The sequence below is a fragment of the Vanellus vanellus genome, assembly GCF_965231255.1.
Source record: "Vanellus vanellus genome assembly, chromosome: 3".
Taxonomy (NCBI): Eukaryota; Metazoa; Chordata; class Aves; order Charadriiformes; family Charadriidae; genus Vanellus; species Vanellus vanellus.
Genome location: NC_138907.1, coordinates 57,654,954 through 57,672,637, shown reverse-complemented (window position 1 = coordinate 57,672,637; position 17,684 = coordinate 57,654,954). Strand labels below are relative to the sequence as shown.

Below are 17,684 nucleotides of genomic sequence, written 5' to 3'. Positions count from 1 at the left end.
AAGCCGCCGCTGCCGCCCCCGCGGGCTGGGCCGGGCCGCTCCCCAGCCGCCGCGGTACCTCCGCCGCCGCCGCCCCACTGCCCCTGTCAGCCAGCCGACGGGCGGCGGAGGCCGCGCCGGGCCCGGCGCTGGCGGCCCTGGAGCCGCGGCTCATGGCGGCCACCGCGGTGCCGCTGTCCCCCTGGCAACGCGAAGCGGGCGGCGCGGCCTGCGCCCTCCCTTCCCTTTCCCGGGCCGGGCCGGGCCGGGCCGGGCGGGCCGCGGGGCTCCCAGCGTGGGGATGGTAATGGGGACCCCTGGTGAGGGAAGGGGGAGGAGGTGGGGGGGGCAGCGCTCCGTGCCTGAAGGTGAGCAGTCTTTGCAAAGGGTCGCTCGCAGAAACGGGGGAGGGGCGGGGGGGGGGGGGGGGTCCACTTCAAATAGACGTTGCGCAACAGAATTTTATGAACCTGAGAAAACTGCCTCAATTTTTTTCCTCAAAAAAAAAAAAAAAGTTAAAGCAGAGGCGAGCGGAGCAGATGACACTCGGACAGAGCCGTCCCCTTCCCCGCCCACAGCCGGCCGAACCGCCAGCTCCCTCCGGCGGCCGGGCCACCGCTGCTGAGGTACCTCCCGCTGACAGTGCACCTCCTCCTCCGCGCCTCCCTGCCAAATAAAGTAGACAAACACGGGAAGAGAAGGGACCGCAGCGAGCGGTAAAGGGGGATCAGACCTCCAGGCGCCCCGCTGCTGCGCAGGGTGTGCTGTGGGGACCCTGCGGGCCGGTTCTCAGGCCTGTCCCAGCGCCTCTGGGCACGGCGCGGCCTTGCACCAGGTCTGTGCTCACTCACGCCTCAAAAAGTATCGCACCTTTCCTAGGAACGCTGACTTACATTTTCCAGAGAGGAAATTAGAAAAGCTAGGGATGGTACCAATTTATTTAATTATTTTGTTTTGTCCTCCTCTCTGCACGCCTGATGCCATTTCACCGCCGCTGCCAAGGACAGCCCAGACCCCTGCCCAAGCAGGGGGGTGCTAGTGTGGATCATCACTCTGTTTACAATCCTATATCGCTAAAGCACAGAGCTAGACAATGCCATACCTCGGCTGGAATCCGCAACTGAACTCATGAAGGAAAGGAGAAAAAACAGCTCAATGAGAGGAAGCAGTGCTGGGAAGAGACCAGGGGAAATGGATACCCGCGCGGGGCTGGGCCCGTGCAGCACAGGCGGTGGGAGCCACTGGCCTCCATCTCAGGGAGCATCTGGGGACAGACGCAATCGCCGTCAGTGCGTGAGGTGACAACAGCTCCCTGATGGCACGTCTCCACTTCATCCTCACGGGCAAAGCAACACAGGATGGCATACGGGGTATAAAAATGTATTACAGAAACCATTGCTTTTGAGGACTATCTACACAAACACTTTTACTGTTGCTGTAGTAGAGGAGTGAAACCAGTAGGGCATTTCTGAATCAAAATTATCCAGTGCTGACAAAGCGGATGGGGGTGCAGAGAAGGTAGCTGTGAGCAGCACGTGCTGCAGGCATCTCTGAAGGGAGACACCCCCTGGGCCCAGCGACTGCTGCCTGGGAGGAGGGACACAAACTTTTCAGTGCTAAACTCTCAAAAGGAGCCAGTTGAGAAAGTGGCCAGGGAAGAACTGTGCACCCAGGCTGTCTCCATACGACTCAGAGAGAAACACCCAGGCAATCCCTAGTTCCCAGTTTAATTCTGTTCAGTTCCCAAGCCAAAGTTCATTCCAAAGCGATACAAATCTTGATTAACACAAAGCCTTAATAGTTTTATGAGGATAATGTTCCTCACCCTTTTTTTCCCCCTTCTTCTATGTCTCTGACTGTTCTATTACATGAGGTACCTCTAAAACTATGCTGATGGCTACGGAGCCCAACCAAAAGTTTTTATAATTTCAAACGTGGGACTTGCAGTACTGGATCAAAGCTGCTACCACCGCATGGTGCAAAATGCTGATCTAATATAAACTCATTCTCAATTCAAATATATTAAGTATTTTTGACAAATCTATTAAGTATTTAAATTTGTACTGGTTGTCTTATCTAAAATCAGCATAAGTCTGGCACAAGTTTGAATGCCCTCCACAAATTTGGACAAATATATCATCCTTGATTTGTCCAGCATTTGGCTACAACCTAAACTGTCCCACTACCAGAGCAGCGTGCAGATGCAGGATTAAATAATTGTGAAACTTTGTCCTAACTTTCTTTAGCGTGTGTTTGAGCGCATTTCCCCATCGCTAGTCCTACAGTGCCACGGCTGGTTCAAGAGCTATACTTCAGCCGTTTCTACAGCCTTGGTGAAGGAAAGAGAGTGCTCATACAGCTGCATCTCACTGTTGATCTATAAAGTTATTTAGCTTTAAAAAAATGCTGAATCTGATGTACTGTAGAGAGAGTAAAAACAAAAGGGACAAGAAAAAAGGATGAAAAAAAGCAGAAATTTCATTTAGCACTCTGAAAAACAATGGGGCAGTTTGAGGGGGTGCAATACCCACTTTTCAACCCATCTGACTAAGTGTCTTATTACAGGATGCTAACACTTTAAAATGCTTTAGGCTTTTTTGCTAAATACTACAGGTAGAGTTCTCAGAAGGACTCCATGTTTCTTTTTCCTTAACAAGGGCAGGAAATAATGATGTAGGAAAGGTTATTTCTGGATTTTTAGTTAAAAATCATTTCAAGGAGTCATCCTGATAAGTGAGATCCTTCATGTTTTGTTACAGAAAATACACAGACAGGATGTTCTCAGCCTTTCTGACCAAAGAATGATGCAGAATCTCTTGAATCTATGTACCTAATAAAGTCACTCTAATTTTTAAACCAGGAAATAATATTAAACAAATTACTACAATCTTTCCTTCACTTGAAAGAGCTCGGTGTTGAAGAAAGATGCTAAAACTGATCTGGGATACGAAACGCCAATTCTAGTAGCCAGTACACTCAGAAATCAGACCTAACAATTGAGATAGGTCTGCAGGTTCCCAAATATCTGCTCCTAATTGAATTTTCCGTAAGTAAATGAGAATGGACCTATCCAAATAGTTTCAAAGCTAAAAGTCATGTGATGATGTGGATAGCTTTCCCCTTGCTCAATGACAGACATACTTTGTATCTTGTGGGGTACAGATGGATGGAGAGCAATTGTTCCAAGCACCCCAACAGTTCCGTGTTTCTGGACACTTGAACCACATTCCCTAGCAAGTGACACAAATTAGCTCAGACTGCCTTTCAAAGTGCTTAGTATGCCACAGGCTAAAATGACATTTCTGTGTCAATATCTGCATTTTGCTAGCAAATCAGTCTGCAGACTTCTAAGAACTTAAGAAAACTGCAATGTGTAACATAAAACAAGAGCCCCACTTAAAAAAAAGACTGACTCTCTGAAGGTAATTTCTTAACACATTTGCAGACTTCAAGGTGGAAAAGGTATCAATGCAATTACATTATCAGGAAAAAATACGCTCATATGGGAAAGTGGAGAGACAATATCACTAACTAATATGATTGGGGGGGTGTAAATTGTGTCATACCAGTTACTATTGTAAATCTGATAGTGGACAAGCTTAAGAATGATCAACTACTCTGATTAATTCTAGCTGTTCCTCTGCCTAAGTGAAATGGGAGTCCTTTTTTCCCCCCTGAAACATTGAGTTTAATGTTGTCCTCATCCCGTGTTAATTTGCACAGCTCAGCTAAACTGACATCTTGAGGGGTCAGTAAATCTGAAGGAAACAAGCCAGCTGGTTTTACAAACTGGGACAAAGTGGGGTGCTGAAAATGCAATATGCATATGGGGGAACTAATCAGACTTGGGAAAGAAGTGAGATTTCAACATAGAATCTGTTTAAGCACGATTCCCCCCATATTTCAGGTTTGAGAAAGCCATATCCCAGAACTGTCAAGGAAAAAGAAATCACTTCCAGAGAGCTTTTCCTGAACATCTACGTGGCAATAAAACAGTTTAGCCTGCTCATGAGTAGATATTTAATATCTTTGGATGGCAAAACAGTAACCAAACACATTTATGATAGCATTACTAGACACCTTCTTATCTTACAAGGGCAGAATAACCACGGACAGAAAATGAAAAGTTAATTCTGAAACACAAGGCAAACAGCAATAATGAACATGGCGTAACAAACACTGTACTTACACTTCCCAAAGAATATAATCTGAAGTTTTGGAAATTACAGTTGAACTTTTTCACTTGTAAATTCAAGCGTTATATCCAAAAACCAAGCTATGTTTTAGTGAAGGAGAAACAAGAGGAGTACTAAGATAACGTACCATATAGGCAAATATTTGGTTAAAAATACTCTATGCACAGACTGACATATGTCTGTCTATCCATGTATGGAGACACAAGAGAGAGAGGACACAGAATAAAACACAGCTGCTTTCCAGCTCAGGACATCCACAGTAAGTGCACAATTTTAAGTGAAAGCAAAGGCAAAAAATTCCATTAAATGATACTTGCAGCTATCAAAACACAAGTATGGTTAAAAAAAAAAAAAGTCAGGACAATTTGTAAGAAATTATTTTCTTCAAAAAACTAAAAGCTTCTTCTTTGAAAGCTGCTGCTGACGTAGTAGGTCATTTTCACTTTGGGGAACTTAAACCAGATATAAAGTCTTTGAAAGTCCCTGATGTGCACTGGGCAACTACCTCCTGCTAATGCTCCATCACGACCCAGAAAAGTAGCAGCAAAACAAACCAAACGCCACCGATGCAGTCAGAACTGCATTTCCAATGCACCCAGAGGTGTTCCAGTGAGCTCTAACTGAAGACTGGTGGAAATCAAGAACACAGCCGAGTACAGAGAAACAGGGATACTTTTTGTTCACGGAGAGATGCCAGGGCCCTTGCAGCAGGTTGTAGGCCCTCCTCTGCCTAAAGGAATTTGAACTTTATCTGCCTCCTTATTCCCTAACCTTAGGCCACGGGTACGTGTACTCCCTGGGTTGAAAGAGGGCTGTTATGCAAATAGCACAAGAGTCACTGGACGGAAGGAAGAGCAGGTGAAGGGATCCTTCAGCCAGATTGAGGGAACACTCCTGGACCCTAACCCTTTTCCAGAATTGTTTTGTATTTTACAAACACAGATCCTAAACCAAAATAACAATTATATATGTACATAAGCCACCTCGGACCAGAACCCAGTACATTTCCTGATCTATAACACCTAAGACATTTTCTTGGGAAGTGGGAGATAAGAGCTGAAATCTATTCCAGGCCACGAGTGGCTGTTAAGAGCCAGTTCTGTTTCCCGAACAACCTTCCTATACACAACACCCCTGAAGGAAAGCATGGATTGACCAGTTCGTCCGTCCTTCTCTGCTGCGTTATTTTCAGACATAAAAGCATTTTAAAGATTGAGCCTTGCTCAGCTATTCCAAGGAAATCCTATGTGATTCCCTCAGGCACAGTATTCTGTGTGTGAACAGGTAAGGGGGCAGAAAGCCTTTCTCTGCAGGTGCCTGAGCTTCGGGGGTGACAGCCTGGAGATGTCCCCGTGCCTTCTGTCAGCATTAAGCAGCGCCGCACTGACTGCGCAGGGTTTCTGTACAGCCGTTTCCGTACAGGCGATAGGAGGCCGGGATGCCTTCTGCCCCTCCTCCAGCGTCCGTTTGCCTCGGTGTCAGGCACCCTATCTCCACATTTGGCAACAACAACTCCTTGAAAATTCATCCCTGAGCGAAATACCACAATTGCAGGCAAAACTCAGTGTGAGCTGCACATTGAAAGATGCAACTAACTGTACCATCGGGCTCTTCATCAATTATAGTCACTTAGAAAGCACCAGCCTTACCATGATAGTATGAGAGTAATCAATTAGTTAACACTAAGAAAGCAAACCAAAAAGCCCGTAATATATACCTTGATACATCTTACCTTAGTCTGCTCAGCTCTTAATCTTTTACTTCATTAAAAACTTGGAAGAAGTAAGTGGAATCCCAGGAAAGAAAAGAAATTCCTACAGGCATGGAAATTTTTCTTCACAGGAAGTTTGAAAGACTGTGATTGTTCAGCTTACTGAAAAGTGATAAAACAAAAGCAGCATACAAGTACTGAACATGTTTATTCATTGTAGATGATGATAATATGACGATTTATATTTCTTTCCCCGTGGAAACAAAGCCAAATGAGCCAAACCTCAAAAAGAAGTGTAAATAAAAACCCTTCTCACAATACATCTGCAGAATTCACAACTGTAAAGCTGAGACAGAATGTGGATTAATTCATCTATATAAATTTATCTATGTGGCCTTTTCATATCCAGGGCTGATAGAAATAAAAATATATCTGTATCAGCTGGAATAAAAATTCACAGAAGTTCTGAAAAACTGTTTTAAGAAAAACAAACAAACAAACAACACAACCAAACAAGAAAACATAAACAGTCCATAGTACAGGATTTTTTTTTTCCCCACATGCTTTCTGCCACTGCCATATTGGAAATAAATAAAAGGACCATTTTAACCAGCACATTTTCACAGTTTTATTTTAAAATCTTTAGTAAATCCTAGGTGATTTTTAACCTATATTTTTGTTTTAAATAAAAATAATCCCAAAATTCTGTTCTGTAATTTTGGGTAAACAGAAGGCTTGTAAGCAAACAGTTTAATGGAAAAAAAAATAATGGTTCTGTACAAAATTCCAGTTTGAAATTTATATTTTAGACATGATTTAGGTTTTTTTTTTAGATTAAAAACTTTTCATGTGGTAATCTTTGAGCAATAGAGTGAATATTTTTTCCTGTGACAGAGTACAAGACGTAAGTATGTTTCACATGGAACAAATTGGCAAGTAGTTCAACCATGAATGCAAATCATAGAATCATAGAATAGTTTGGGTTGGAAGTGACCTTTAAAGGTCACCTAGTCCTACCCCCCTGCAATGAGCAGGGACATCTTCAACTAGATCAGGTTGCTCAGAGCCCCGTCCAACCTGACCTTGAATGTTTCCAAGGATGGGGCACCCACAACTTCTCTGGGCAACCTGTTCCAGTGTTTCACCACCCTCACTGCAAAAAATTTCTTCATTATATCTAGTCTGAATCTACCCCCTCTTAGTTTAAAACCACTACCCTTTGTCCTATCACTACAAGCCCTAATAAAAAATCTGTCCCCGTCTTTCTGTTAAGCCCCCTTTAATTACTGAAAGGCTGCAATAGGGTCTCCCTGGAGCCTTCTCTTCTCCAGGCTGAACCACCTCAACTCTCTCAGCCTGTCCTCACAGGAGAGGTGCTCCAGCCTTCTGATTGTATTTGTGGCCCTCCTCTGGACCTGCTCCAACGGGTCCATGTCTCTCCTGTGCTGAGAACTCCAGAGCTGGATGCAGTACTCCAGGTGGGTTCTCATGATAGCAGAGTAGAGGCAAAAATCACCTCCCTCGACCTGCTGGCCACGCTTCTTTTGATATGGCTGGCCTTCTGGGCTGTGAGCACACATTGTTGGCTCATGTCCAAGCTTTTCATCCACCAGTATCCCCAAGTCCTTCTCAGCAGGGCTGCGCTCAATCCCTTCAGCCTGTATTGATACCAGGGGTTGCCCCAACCCGGGTGCAGGACCCTGCATTTGGCCTTGTTAAGACTCATAAAGTTCACATGTGCCCACTTCTCCAGCCTGTCCAGGTCCCTCTAGATCGCACCTCATCCCTCAGGCATGTCAACCACACCACTCAGCTTGGTGTTGTCTGCAAACTTGCTGAGGGTGCACTCAATCCCACTGTCTATGTCATTGATGAAGATATTGAACAGTACTGGTCACAATTTGGAACCTTTGAGGGACACTCACCACCAATCTCCATCTGGACATTGAGCCACTGACCACTAGCCTCTGGACATGACCATCCAACCAATTCCTCATCCACCGAACAGTCCACCTATCAAATCCATATCTCTCCAATTTAGAGAGAAGGATGTTGTAGGGGAACGTGTCAAAGGTCTTACAGAAGGCCAGATAGATGACATCCATAGCTCTTCCCTTGTCCACTGATGTACTCACTCTATCATAGAAAGCCACTGGGTTGGTCAGGCAGGACTTGCCCTTGGTGAAGCCATGCTGTCTGTCTTGAATCACCTCCCTGTCCTCCATATGCCTTAGCATAGCTTCAAAGAGGACCTGTTCCATGATCTTCCCAGACACAGAGGTGAGGCTGACAGCTTGGTAGTTTCCAGGGTGCTCTTTCTCCCGTTTTTAAAAATGGGTGCAATGTTTCCCTTTTTCCAGTCACCAGGGACTTCACCTGACTGCCAGGACTTTTCAAATATCATGGGGAGTAGCTTGGCAACTACATCAGCCAATTCCAGGACTTGATTTCTGTATGTTCAGGTTCCTCAGGTGGTCATGAACCTGATCTTCTCTTACAGTGCGAAAGACTTTGCAGCCCGTGTCTGCCTTGCAGTCCGTCTACTCAAGAGTTGGTGGGAGAGAGGTTGCCAGTGAAGACTGAGGCAAAATACTTGTTAAGTACCTCAGCTTTCCCTTTTTCTGTTGATACCAGTTTGCCAGTCTTGGTCATTGGGGGATACGCTTTCTGTGACCTTCCTTTTCTGGCTGACATACCTATAGAAGTCCCTATTATTATTCTTTGCATCCCTTGCCAAGTTCAGCTCCAGCTGCACCTTGGCCTTCCTGACCCCATCGCTATACAACCAGGCAGCGTCCCTACACTCTTCCCAGGATACCTGTCCCTGATTCCACTGCCTGTGCCTTTCTTGCCCTTTGGTTTGACCAGCAGGTCTTGACTCACCCATGCTGGTCTCTTGCCTTCCTTTACTGATTTCTTACACCTGGGAATCGAGAGATCTTGCACTCTATGGAAAGGGTCCTTAAAGACCTGCCAGCTCTATTCTGCTCCCTTGTCCCTGAGGGCAGTTTCCCAGGGGGTCCTATTAACTAACTCCTTGAAGAGCTGGAATTTTGCTTTCCTAAAAGTCAGGGTCCTGACTTTACTCTTCACCTGACCCAGGTGTCCCTCATGACTGTGAACTCCACCAGTGCACTCCAGTGCATGACTGCTGCAGCCTAGGCTGCCTCAAATCTTGACATCACCAATTAGCTCACTTGCCTTGGTGACTATCAGGTCCAGTATCGCCTCTCCTCTGGTGGGGCCATTACCTGGCTTAAGAAGTTATCTTCGATGCACTCCAGGAGTCTCCTGGATTGCCTACAGCTCACCATGCCACTTTTCCAGCAGATGTCAGGACGGCTGAAGTCCCCCAGCAGGACGAGAGCCTGCAAGCGCAATGCCTCCTGTAGCGGGAGTAAGAAGGCTTTGTCAATAGGCTCCCCTTGATCATCTAGCCTGTAGTAGACACCAACCACAAGGTTCCCTTTGTCGCCTCGGTCTCTTATTCTTCCCCATAGGCTTTCAACCTCCTCCTGACTATTCTTCAGAGATAGCTCATCACACTCTAGCCATTTCTTTATGTAGAGGGCAATGCCTCCACCCCTCCTTCCTCATCATAGCCACACTATGAAATACAAATACACTATGAACTTTAAAGGAACTATTTCAACAACAATAGTTAGGGCTTACGGGACGTCAGTAAGGTGTGTAAAACAAAGTGATTCGGAAATATTTTAGTTACAGCCAGTATAACACTGAAATATTTAATTTTTTATTTGCTAAGAACACATGGAGCATCTATCAGTTTGGGAAGTGATGCTGATAATGACACCATCAGCTGCACCAACCTTAATAAGTAATTACCAGATAAATTTTAAGAGATTCTCAATGCTTTTTTAAGTTTTGAAATTTGAACAAGAATATTAGTAGGGTAACAAGGTAGAATCTTCCCTAATACTGCCCTGTCTTGATAAAGAGGAACATTTATGATACCCATTTCTTGCACCTATATCTTTCAAAACCTCATGGGATAAATATGCAGGGTTTTGTATAAAATCTGTTTCAGAGAAAAAAAACTTCAGGAACTAAGACCTGAATTATTTTAAGTTAGCTTTCCCAGCCGCTGAAATAGTATAATGATATTTGACTTTTGCACAAAATTATACAATTTATTTCAATATTCTTGCAACAGTTTCCAGTCATACAATCAACTTATTTTCCACGAGTTTATTTTAAAGAAGCCTTACATACATACAGAATTATTGTATATGTCTTATCTAATGAATTATCAAGTATTCAGGCAGATGTGCATACTGGCTTTCACTGTGCCTGTGACATTGCTTTTCCTCCCGTTTCATCACAAATTAAAATCACCACTATCAAAACCTGATTCACAAATACAGTTGCTCAAAAGGTAGAACCAAAAAAAAAATAGAAGCTAGAAGATGCTGGTCTGTTGTGGTCCTCAGAATTAGTGAAAATGTCCTTGGTTTTGCTATAAGTATTCAAATGGCACAAAAAATTAAAATCTCAAGAATTTGGGTATACAATTCAGTAGCTCCTGAGTTATGCTGTACAAGGATGTTGGGCAATCAGTTGCAACAGATGTTCAAAAGCAACTTTCTTGAATACTCAAGAAAAAAAAAATGCTATATTATAGCATATGCTATTATAACATATGCTTTATGTTGTGTAACAGTAAATTCCACCTAAAGGCACATGCTGCCATTTCATGAAGTAACTAACATTGAGTATCTACAAAAGCATTTCATATTTTCAGCTAAACTGTAGCTAACCCAACAGCAGAGCACAACGCCTCATCAGAATATCTGTCTTCACTGCTTCTTTGTGGCATGGAATATACCACTGGCATTACAGCACCATTGTTTTTTTTTTAATCATCAAATCAATCCAAATTTTACAAAAGTACAGTGAACTAACAAACAGAAAAGTATGCTGCATATTCAGTTCTGTCTACAGATAGCACTTTGCAATTACAACTATAGAAGTCAAGCAATTAAGTATTTGGAAGTTACAGCTGTGCACTCCTCTCATAACTGTGTAGTCACACTGTATATTACCACGTAAACTTCTTTTTGTGAGGGGAAAAAGATGAAAAGCGCTCACTTAATAAACCAGAGAATAACACTAATTTAAATTCTGTCTTTTTTCTTTTTTTTTTTACCCAGCATATCATGTCTTATATTACCATTCAAATGCTAATCTAAGAATTACACATCTTACGGTACTCATTAAATGACCTTACTTCCTTACAAACATTAATGTAACAATCTCCAATGAAATGATTCAGTAATACTGAGCGAATCCTGCTGCATTTCCTAAATGATTTAGCATTTTGTAGGATTCCATTTATGATAACTTCAGAATATTAATTTTCAATTATCTGCATTGTGAGTTCCCAGAAGTAACAGCTTGGAGAGCAACCCAGGCACAGAGAGGCACATTAACAACCAGTGAAAAACGAAACCAAGTATTTCAGTGTGCATAAGGACTGTGTAAAAGGCAAATCTATTCTCCAAGGGTGGCCTCAACAGTGAAATGATCTTTTCTCTTGTCCATTACACACTTTTAAACCTCTCCAGCAAATTAAGTCAGCAGCTTACAAACAGTCTGTCCACAAGCAAAGCAGATTTCTTCCCCTAATCATTTTGCCTCTCTGAACAAGGTGGGAAGCTTTCATTGCACAGATTCTACAACTTCCATCCCTCTGTACTTGACCAAAAGTTGTTGCTTCAAAGTGCATTTGAAACAAGTTAACAGCATTTTCACAGATGAGAAACTGAGGCTCCAGTGCCCAGAGTCATCGTTGTCATTTCTGTATTTGATCAAAGCACCAAAGCTGGAGTCCCCCTGAGCTCTGTCCAGTCAAAAGAGACCTTCCGCTCTCTTGACTGGATTTCTAATTTATGCAGTTTAATCAGGTGCCTAAGGATGAGGATCAATTAATCCTTTAGGAGTACTAAGCCAAAGATACAAAGGAGATGAGAACACTAAACCCAGGTCTCAAAAGTAGAACCCTACCTACAATATCACATTGTCTCCTGAAATTCCTAGCATCTTAGTTTTTGAATACTTGACCTTGAAACTTTAAAATACTAATATACTTTCAGATGTAGGAAGAACAACACAAAGACGAATAATCAAAGCCATCAGGAGCTGGAGCATATTTATCCACTGTATTGTACGAACACAATAAGCTGCAGCTGATTCTCTCTAGAAAACGCGCTTTGCCAGTGATTTCACTGACCAGAAGGGGAATCCAGCTTCATTTTCAAAGCCTGAAATAGGTACAAAATAATGCCCCATCTTCCCCCTCCCACTTCTTTAGGCCTGCCAAAGCTTACCCTTGTCTGAGGTTAACCATAAGCACAAAAGTCTTTCTCAATCCACCTTCCACCACAAACTCATTCTAATTCCCTTGTCATAGCACCACTTCCAGAACGTACTCAAATAAGGCCACTTCTGTGCCCTTCTTTTCACTGTGTAAGACGTATGTAAAATGGAAAAGGAAGTTTCTCGACTGTCTACTCCTGTTCTCTATAACATAGCCACCTTGGCTACCAGGGGCAATTTCACCTCATTTTAGCAGCTCTAGGCAAGAGCACAACCCAGTCAGACTCCATAGGTAATTCTGCCACCACTTTCTAACAAACCTGTGGTTATCACTGGCATTGCATCAGTCCCCTGTCAAAGGCCGTATTTCAAAACATAGAAGTACTTTAAGACTTGACAAAATCTATTTTTAATTTTTCCTTTATAAATCAATACCGCGTTTCCATTTTCCTTTCATTCACTCTGAAAAAAACACTAAAATATCCCTAAATTTTCCCAAAAATTCTGAGTAATTTGAGATCAGGGTAGAAAAGAAGAAATTGGCATCTAATGACTCTAATTAACACCAACCTGTATGGCGTATATTTCTCTAGCATATACTGCTCAGTGCAACTGGGGTTGTATTTTCCCCATGAAAATTATGACATCCCTCTTAAAAAAACCAAATACATTTGACAAATAAAGAGAATTATCACAATAGAAAGAGACAGCAGTGCATGAACTACAAACACTGCTGACAGGCTACCTTCAATTCAAATGTGTATTATATCTACAGTCCAATTATTGTAACTGGTTGGTTTGGGGTTTTATTGTGTGCTTTTTTTTGTAGAGGTTCTTAGATAAACAGTATCTTCCATATTCTTAAAATAAGATTGTCCTTTCTCCCACTAATCTTCCTACCAGATGGGACAACTCCGCTCTTACAGGCAAACTGGCTAGCTACATTCACTTGTATTTTAAAATTAAAATTTAATTTTCAAATTCTAAATTAATATTTACAAGGTATGACCCAAGAAGTTCTCTTAACGTACACCAAGCTATACTGAAAACATCAAAAGTTTGTGTCCACCGACACATGAAGCAAGTAAAAACAATTTATGTATTAAAGTCTTGGCAGAAGTCAACTCAATTTTCAACAGTTTTAAAATGTGATCCTGCAATGGGTTGCAAAGAATCTGTCTGGAATGAATTTGTGCATTCTCTAAAACATTAACTATCATGCAATGCATGGCATGTGGAGCACAAATTATCCTGAAACAAGTAAACACACACTAATGTGGGACTGAGGAAATGGTTTCTGAAGCAGATTTTTCACTTGTTAGCCATAAAATCATACACACTGATGAAGAAAAAAAAAATATTATGGACAACTACATGTTTATCTTAAACATCTGCTGACATTGGATATTAGGAAAACAAAATATATCAAAATGCAGATTGATTTATGTATACAAAGACAGTTGTAAACTTTTGCACACCATTAAAGTCTTTTGTGGAACAAAAACAACAAATCACTTGGGAGGAAAAAGTGCAAACAAAAAAGAATCTTTGCTGAAGCCAAGCATGGAACAGAGAAAATCGTTAAAACTCACACTGAATCTCTCTTTCAGAATATTAGGAACCATTTAACTAGAGAGAAGCATCAAACTGAACTACCCCATATTTTCCATTTACCATCCATTCAGGTTCAGAAGCCTGAATTTGTTCACCTTGCCCAGGTTTTAGGCCAACCTGAGTGTCAGATTTCAGTGTTCTTAAACTACAGAGAGGCGCAGGATGAAACTTGTTCAAGGCTTGATGAAATGGAACAGTATATTCCCATTTTCTATCTCCTGTTAATTTTCTATAGTTTAGATCACCTTTGAAAAGCAGCAAGTTTGACTTCTGTAGATCAGCATACAAGTCAGGAGCAACTTCAGCCATACTGGAAAAGTCATGTGGCAAAGTCCAGAACATGTGATCACGGTAAACCCAAACTCCCTTTTTCAAATTGCCCTCCCAGTTTATCCCACATCTAGACATCCACATATGATTAGCTGACTGTAGTTGTTTAATAGTCCAGTTAAAATCATGCTTTGTGGTATCTGACACATACCATGGAATACTTTTTCCATGAAAATGGACTTCATCAGCTAGCTTTGATGATAACAGGAAGTCAGCCAACACAAGATCACTTAAAAGTTCAAATCCGGCATTATCCAGGATTATGTCAACTCTAACATTACTTTTTTCTGTATTTCTTTTTTTGGCATTTATGAGTAGTGACCAGAGTTTTTCCGTATCATTCACTAAGATGTAAGGTATCAAGTTTTCCAGGGATTGTAAAGGACTAGATTTCTGAGAGCTGTCTTCACCAGCTGAAAAAGAAAGGTCACACTTATTGCCCCACAATGACACCTAGAAGGAGGAAAAAAAACAAAAACATTTGCTAAGTCTCACTGTAGTTACATTCTAAACTTCACGTACACTAAAGATTTCGTTTGTTTGTTTTTATTTTATGGATACGAAGGCTCTAACTCCACATTTTCCTCCAAGCTTTAATAAAATTCAATTTCTTCTACAGAAATGTTAATATAGATAAGATTTTGTGGAAGAAACCAAATGATGCTCTGTATTTATGCAGGCATCAGAAACATGCATCAGAAGTGACAATGCTGGAAGATTTATATCAACATAAATACACTCATCACAAAGCTTAAAACACAAATATTCTCCATACTGTAATTCCAGAAAATATCAGTGGAAACACAGAAAATGGAGTAATAAAGCAGGTTTGGTTTTTTTATTACATGCAGCCACGTAAGAAATTGTATTTTAAGTACATACTAATGAGGTTTTTATAGAGATTCCTCAAATACTTGGTGTGCACTGTTGCCCTTGTAATCCTGTGATATTTTGTATTCTATCCAAAGGCATTATTTTCCAAGAATAATGCAGTTATAAACCTTTTAAACCACTTCTGGCTTAGATTGACTTCTAACTTTTTTCCAAAGAAGTTTAAAAATTTTTAGAGTGTCAATAAAATGAACTGTTTTAAAATTTTATAGTTAAATAACAAAAAGGCCATCTGGACCTTGACTTGTTTTAGAGATACTGGTTTTGAGGGAGAATAAGCTGGCTTTTCAAATGCACAATGACGAAAATGTATAATGAAAATGTCAGATTTAATACAAGTAACCAGCAGCAATACAGTATGGCTGTCAGGATTTCTTTTTACAAACAAAAGAGCTATATTTTAATTTCCATATCAAGTTCAGATTCTTTATAATCTCAAATTTTTGTTTGTTACATAGCAGAGAGATTTTAAATTCTTATGTTAAGCACTACTGGTTTACCTGCAATAGCTTAAAAAGTTCCTCCTGAAGTTGCTTTTCATTTAGATCCTTGATGTTTTTAAGAAGTTCCTGAAAGTAAGTGCATAAGGCAATAACAGCCTCTTGGGATTCAAAGAAATTTTGAGCCTTTCCTTCCTTAAATACGTCAAAGTTGTCAATAGGTGGGCTAAAAATAGGAGAACAAATATATTAACATACTTGCCATGTTTTCCATGACAGCACATGAAACACAGCTGAAAGTGCAAGCTCAAAGCTCAGCTTTTTTACGCCATACTACAGGCCTAGTTAGGTTTTCCACTTTGAATTTGTCATACTAGATTTTCACACCTCTCAATAACAGCCTGATATCATATCTCGCTGAAACAGGCAGTATACAAGACATCATCCTATTTCTAGCAATATATTCTGAAAGTGAACAAGTGTTCAGTCACAACAATTCTGGGAACTGCATCTAGTGACAATTTTGAACTCCGATCTTCAGACATGAAGAATTAAAACTGTAACATACAAATGAACTAACGTAGTGAATTGCTGGCCCCATTTTAAATGTGTTTGTGCGTGCTGAAGTGTACTTCCCATACCAGAGTCACTTACGGTGATATGAAGTTATTCTTATGAAAGTTTTTGACTAGGACTTTAGAAAATTAACATGACAAAGATGACAAAGAAATTCAGCTCTTGTAATATATATGAAATGTAGACTTATCTATTACGAGACATACCTGCTCGTACACCTTTTGACAAATGACTGAACTTCCATCCAAGCATATGCTTAAAAGCATCTAAATGATGGAGATCAAGAAACTTAGAGCTTACTAATGAAAAATATCTGCTCAGTTTTTTAAATGCAATCCAGCAAATCCATCTCATACTTGAAGTTTCTGCTACTAGAGTTCAAATTACACAATATACCAGTAGAAACAGAATCCCATTACTGTGTTTGTGTCTCTGTAATAGTAAGGGCAAATCCAGTACACGTGGAGCTTTCAAATTTTTTTGGCAGCAGTGGGAACTTAAACGGCTCATTCCTATCCCATTACATCGTACTGGCAGCTCTCCACAGTACCAGCACAAGTTTTTCCTGCCAAGTTATTTTTAACCAGTATCAGGTCCCAAAGTTTGATGCAACATATGGTCTGCAAACACTGCTGTAACTAAGAAGATGGTGTAGAATGAACAACAGGGGCTGCTTAAGCTGGGTCTACTGCTATAAGAAACAGTTCTCAAACGGAAATTTCAGATTTCAAGCAGCAAAACAAATCAGAATGTCCAACAGATTAGTGGCTCTCACATCATGTGTTTTAGGCTAACATGTCTTAAGACATAATTCTAGACTAGCAAACCTTTTAGAAATGCGAAATAACTTTCATATTTCAACGCACATTAGTCTGCAAAAAGGTGAAGCTACACAGTCAAGCTTAACAGTTTTTGTGTAGAGTAAGTCACAGAAACTGAAGCATAAAAAAAACTAGTAAGTTACAAATTCTGCTGCATGGAAGAAGAAAAAGTAATTTTAAATCTGAGGTGCGAGATGAGGGAAAAAGGAATATGGTAAAAGCTTAAGATTTTTCTTTATCTTACTCCCCAGCTGTCTTCCTTTCTCCTAAAATAAAAATGGGAAAGAATAATGTTTTGTAGAATAATATACCAAGCTAGTAAATACTTACTTCTGTGCTAATGCTGCATGAATTCTTCGATACATATAACACTCCACATATAACCACGGGGACTGAAACCAACTTGGTTCTCCATTTCCATTTGATAAATTTCGTTGGTAGTCTAGGTATTGGTTCCACAGTGCAGCATCAGGCAGCTCATCCTCTAAAGGGGTCACTGGTTTGTCTGTTTGCAGTTCATTCCGCAGCTTGGAGAGGAAAGATATAGCTCTCTTCTCTGCTTCAACACCCTTCTGAAATAAGTGGAGAACAAAAGTTCCTATTCTGAACATTTACTCCTGTAGAGACACAGATCAATTCTTCATGAAAGAAATAAGTTATAAGTTTTAATTGCCAAATACGAGTCCCCGACAAATCAGAGCTTGATTCAACCAATCACATTTTGGTGAATAAACCTCTCTTTTCACCCAAGATCCTAAAATGAATTGCTCATAGGACTTCTTTTTAGATT

At 41.0% G+C, this 17,684-nt stretch overlaps 2 protein-coding genes across 2 annotated transcripts in view; both read right to left on the bottom strand.

Moving 5' to 3' along the window:
- The window catches only part of CCDC170 (coiled-coil domain containing 170), a gene marked incomplete at its 5' end in the record, with an annotated part of 46,696 nt that extends 46,542 nt beyond the window's left edge, over window positions 1-154 (bottom strand). The window contains one exon of the mRNA XM_082480717.1: window positions 59-154. Within this exon, the coding sequence (XP_082336843.1) occupies window positions 59-154 (96 nt within the window). The remainder of the gene's footprint in view (window positions 1-58) is intronic.
- Window positions 155-13,266: 13,112 nt separating this feature from the next.
- Window positions 13,267-17,296, bottom strand: ARMT1 (acidic residue methyltransferase 1). Its single transcript, XM_082481878.1, has 3 exons — window positions 17,225-17,296; window positions 15,558-15,723; window positions 13,267-14,619 (listed from the first exon to the last, which is right to left on the bottom strand). The coding sequence occupies exons 1-3, from the start codon at window positions 17,257-17,259 to the stop codon at window positions 13,852-13,854; spliced, it is 969 nt and encodes a 322-aa protein (XP_082338004.1). The 5' UTR covers window positions 17,260-17,296; the 3' UTR covers window positions 13,267-13,851.
- Between the last annotated feature and the right edge of the window lie 388 nt (window positions 17,297-17,684).

Excerpts from the sequence above, each read along its gene's own strand:
- ARMT1 (XM_082481878.1), bottom strand. The coding sequence starts at position 17,259 with ATGTATCGAAGAATTCATGCAGCATTAGCACAGAA. Across the intron at positions 15,724-17,224 it reads CATGCAGCATTAGCACAGAA|CCCACCTATTGACAACTTTG; the intron begins GTAAGTATTTAC and ends TCCTATTTTTAG. Across the intron at positions 14,620-15,557 it reads AACTTTTTAAGCTATTGCAG|GTGTCATTGTGGGGCAATAA; the intron begins GTAAACCAGTAG and ends TCCTCCTTCTAG.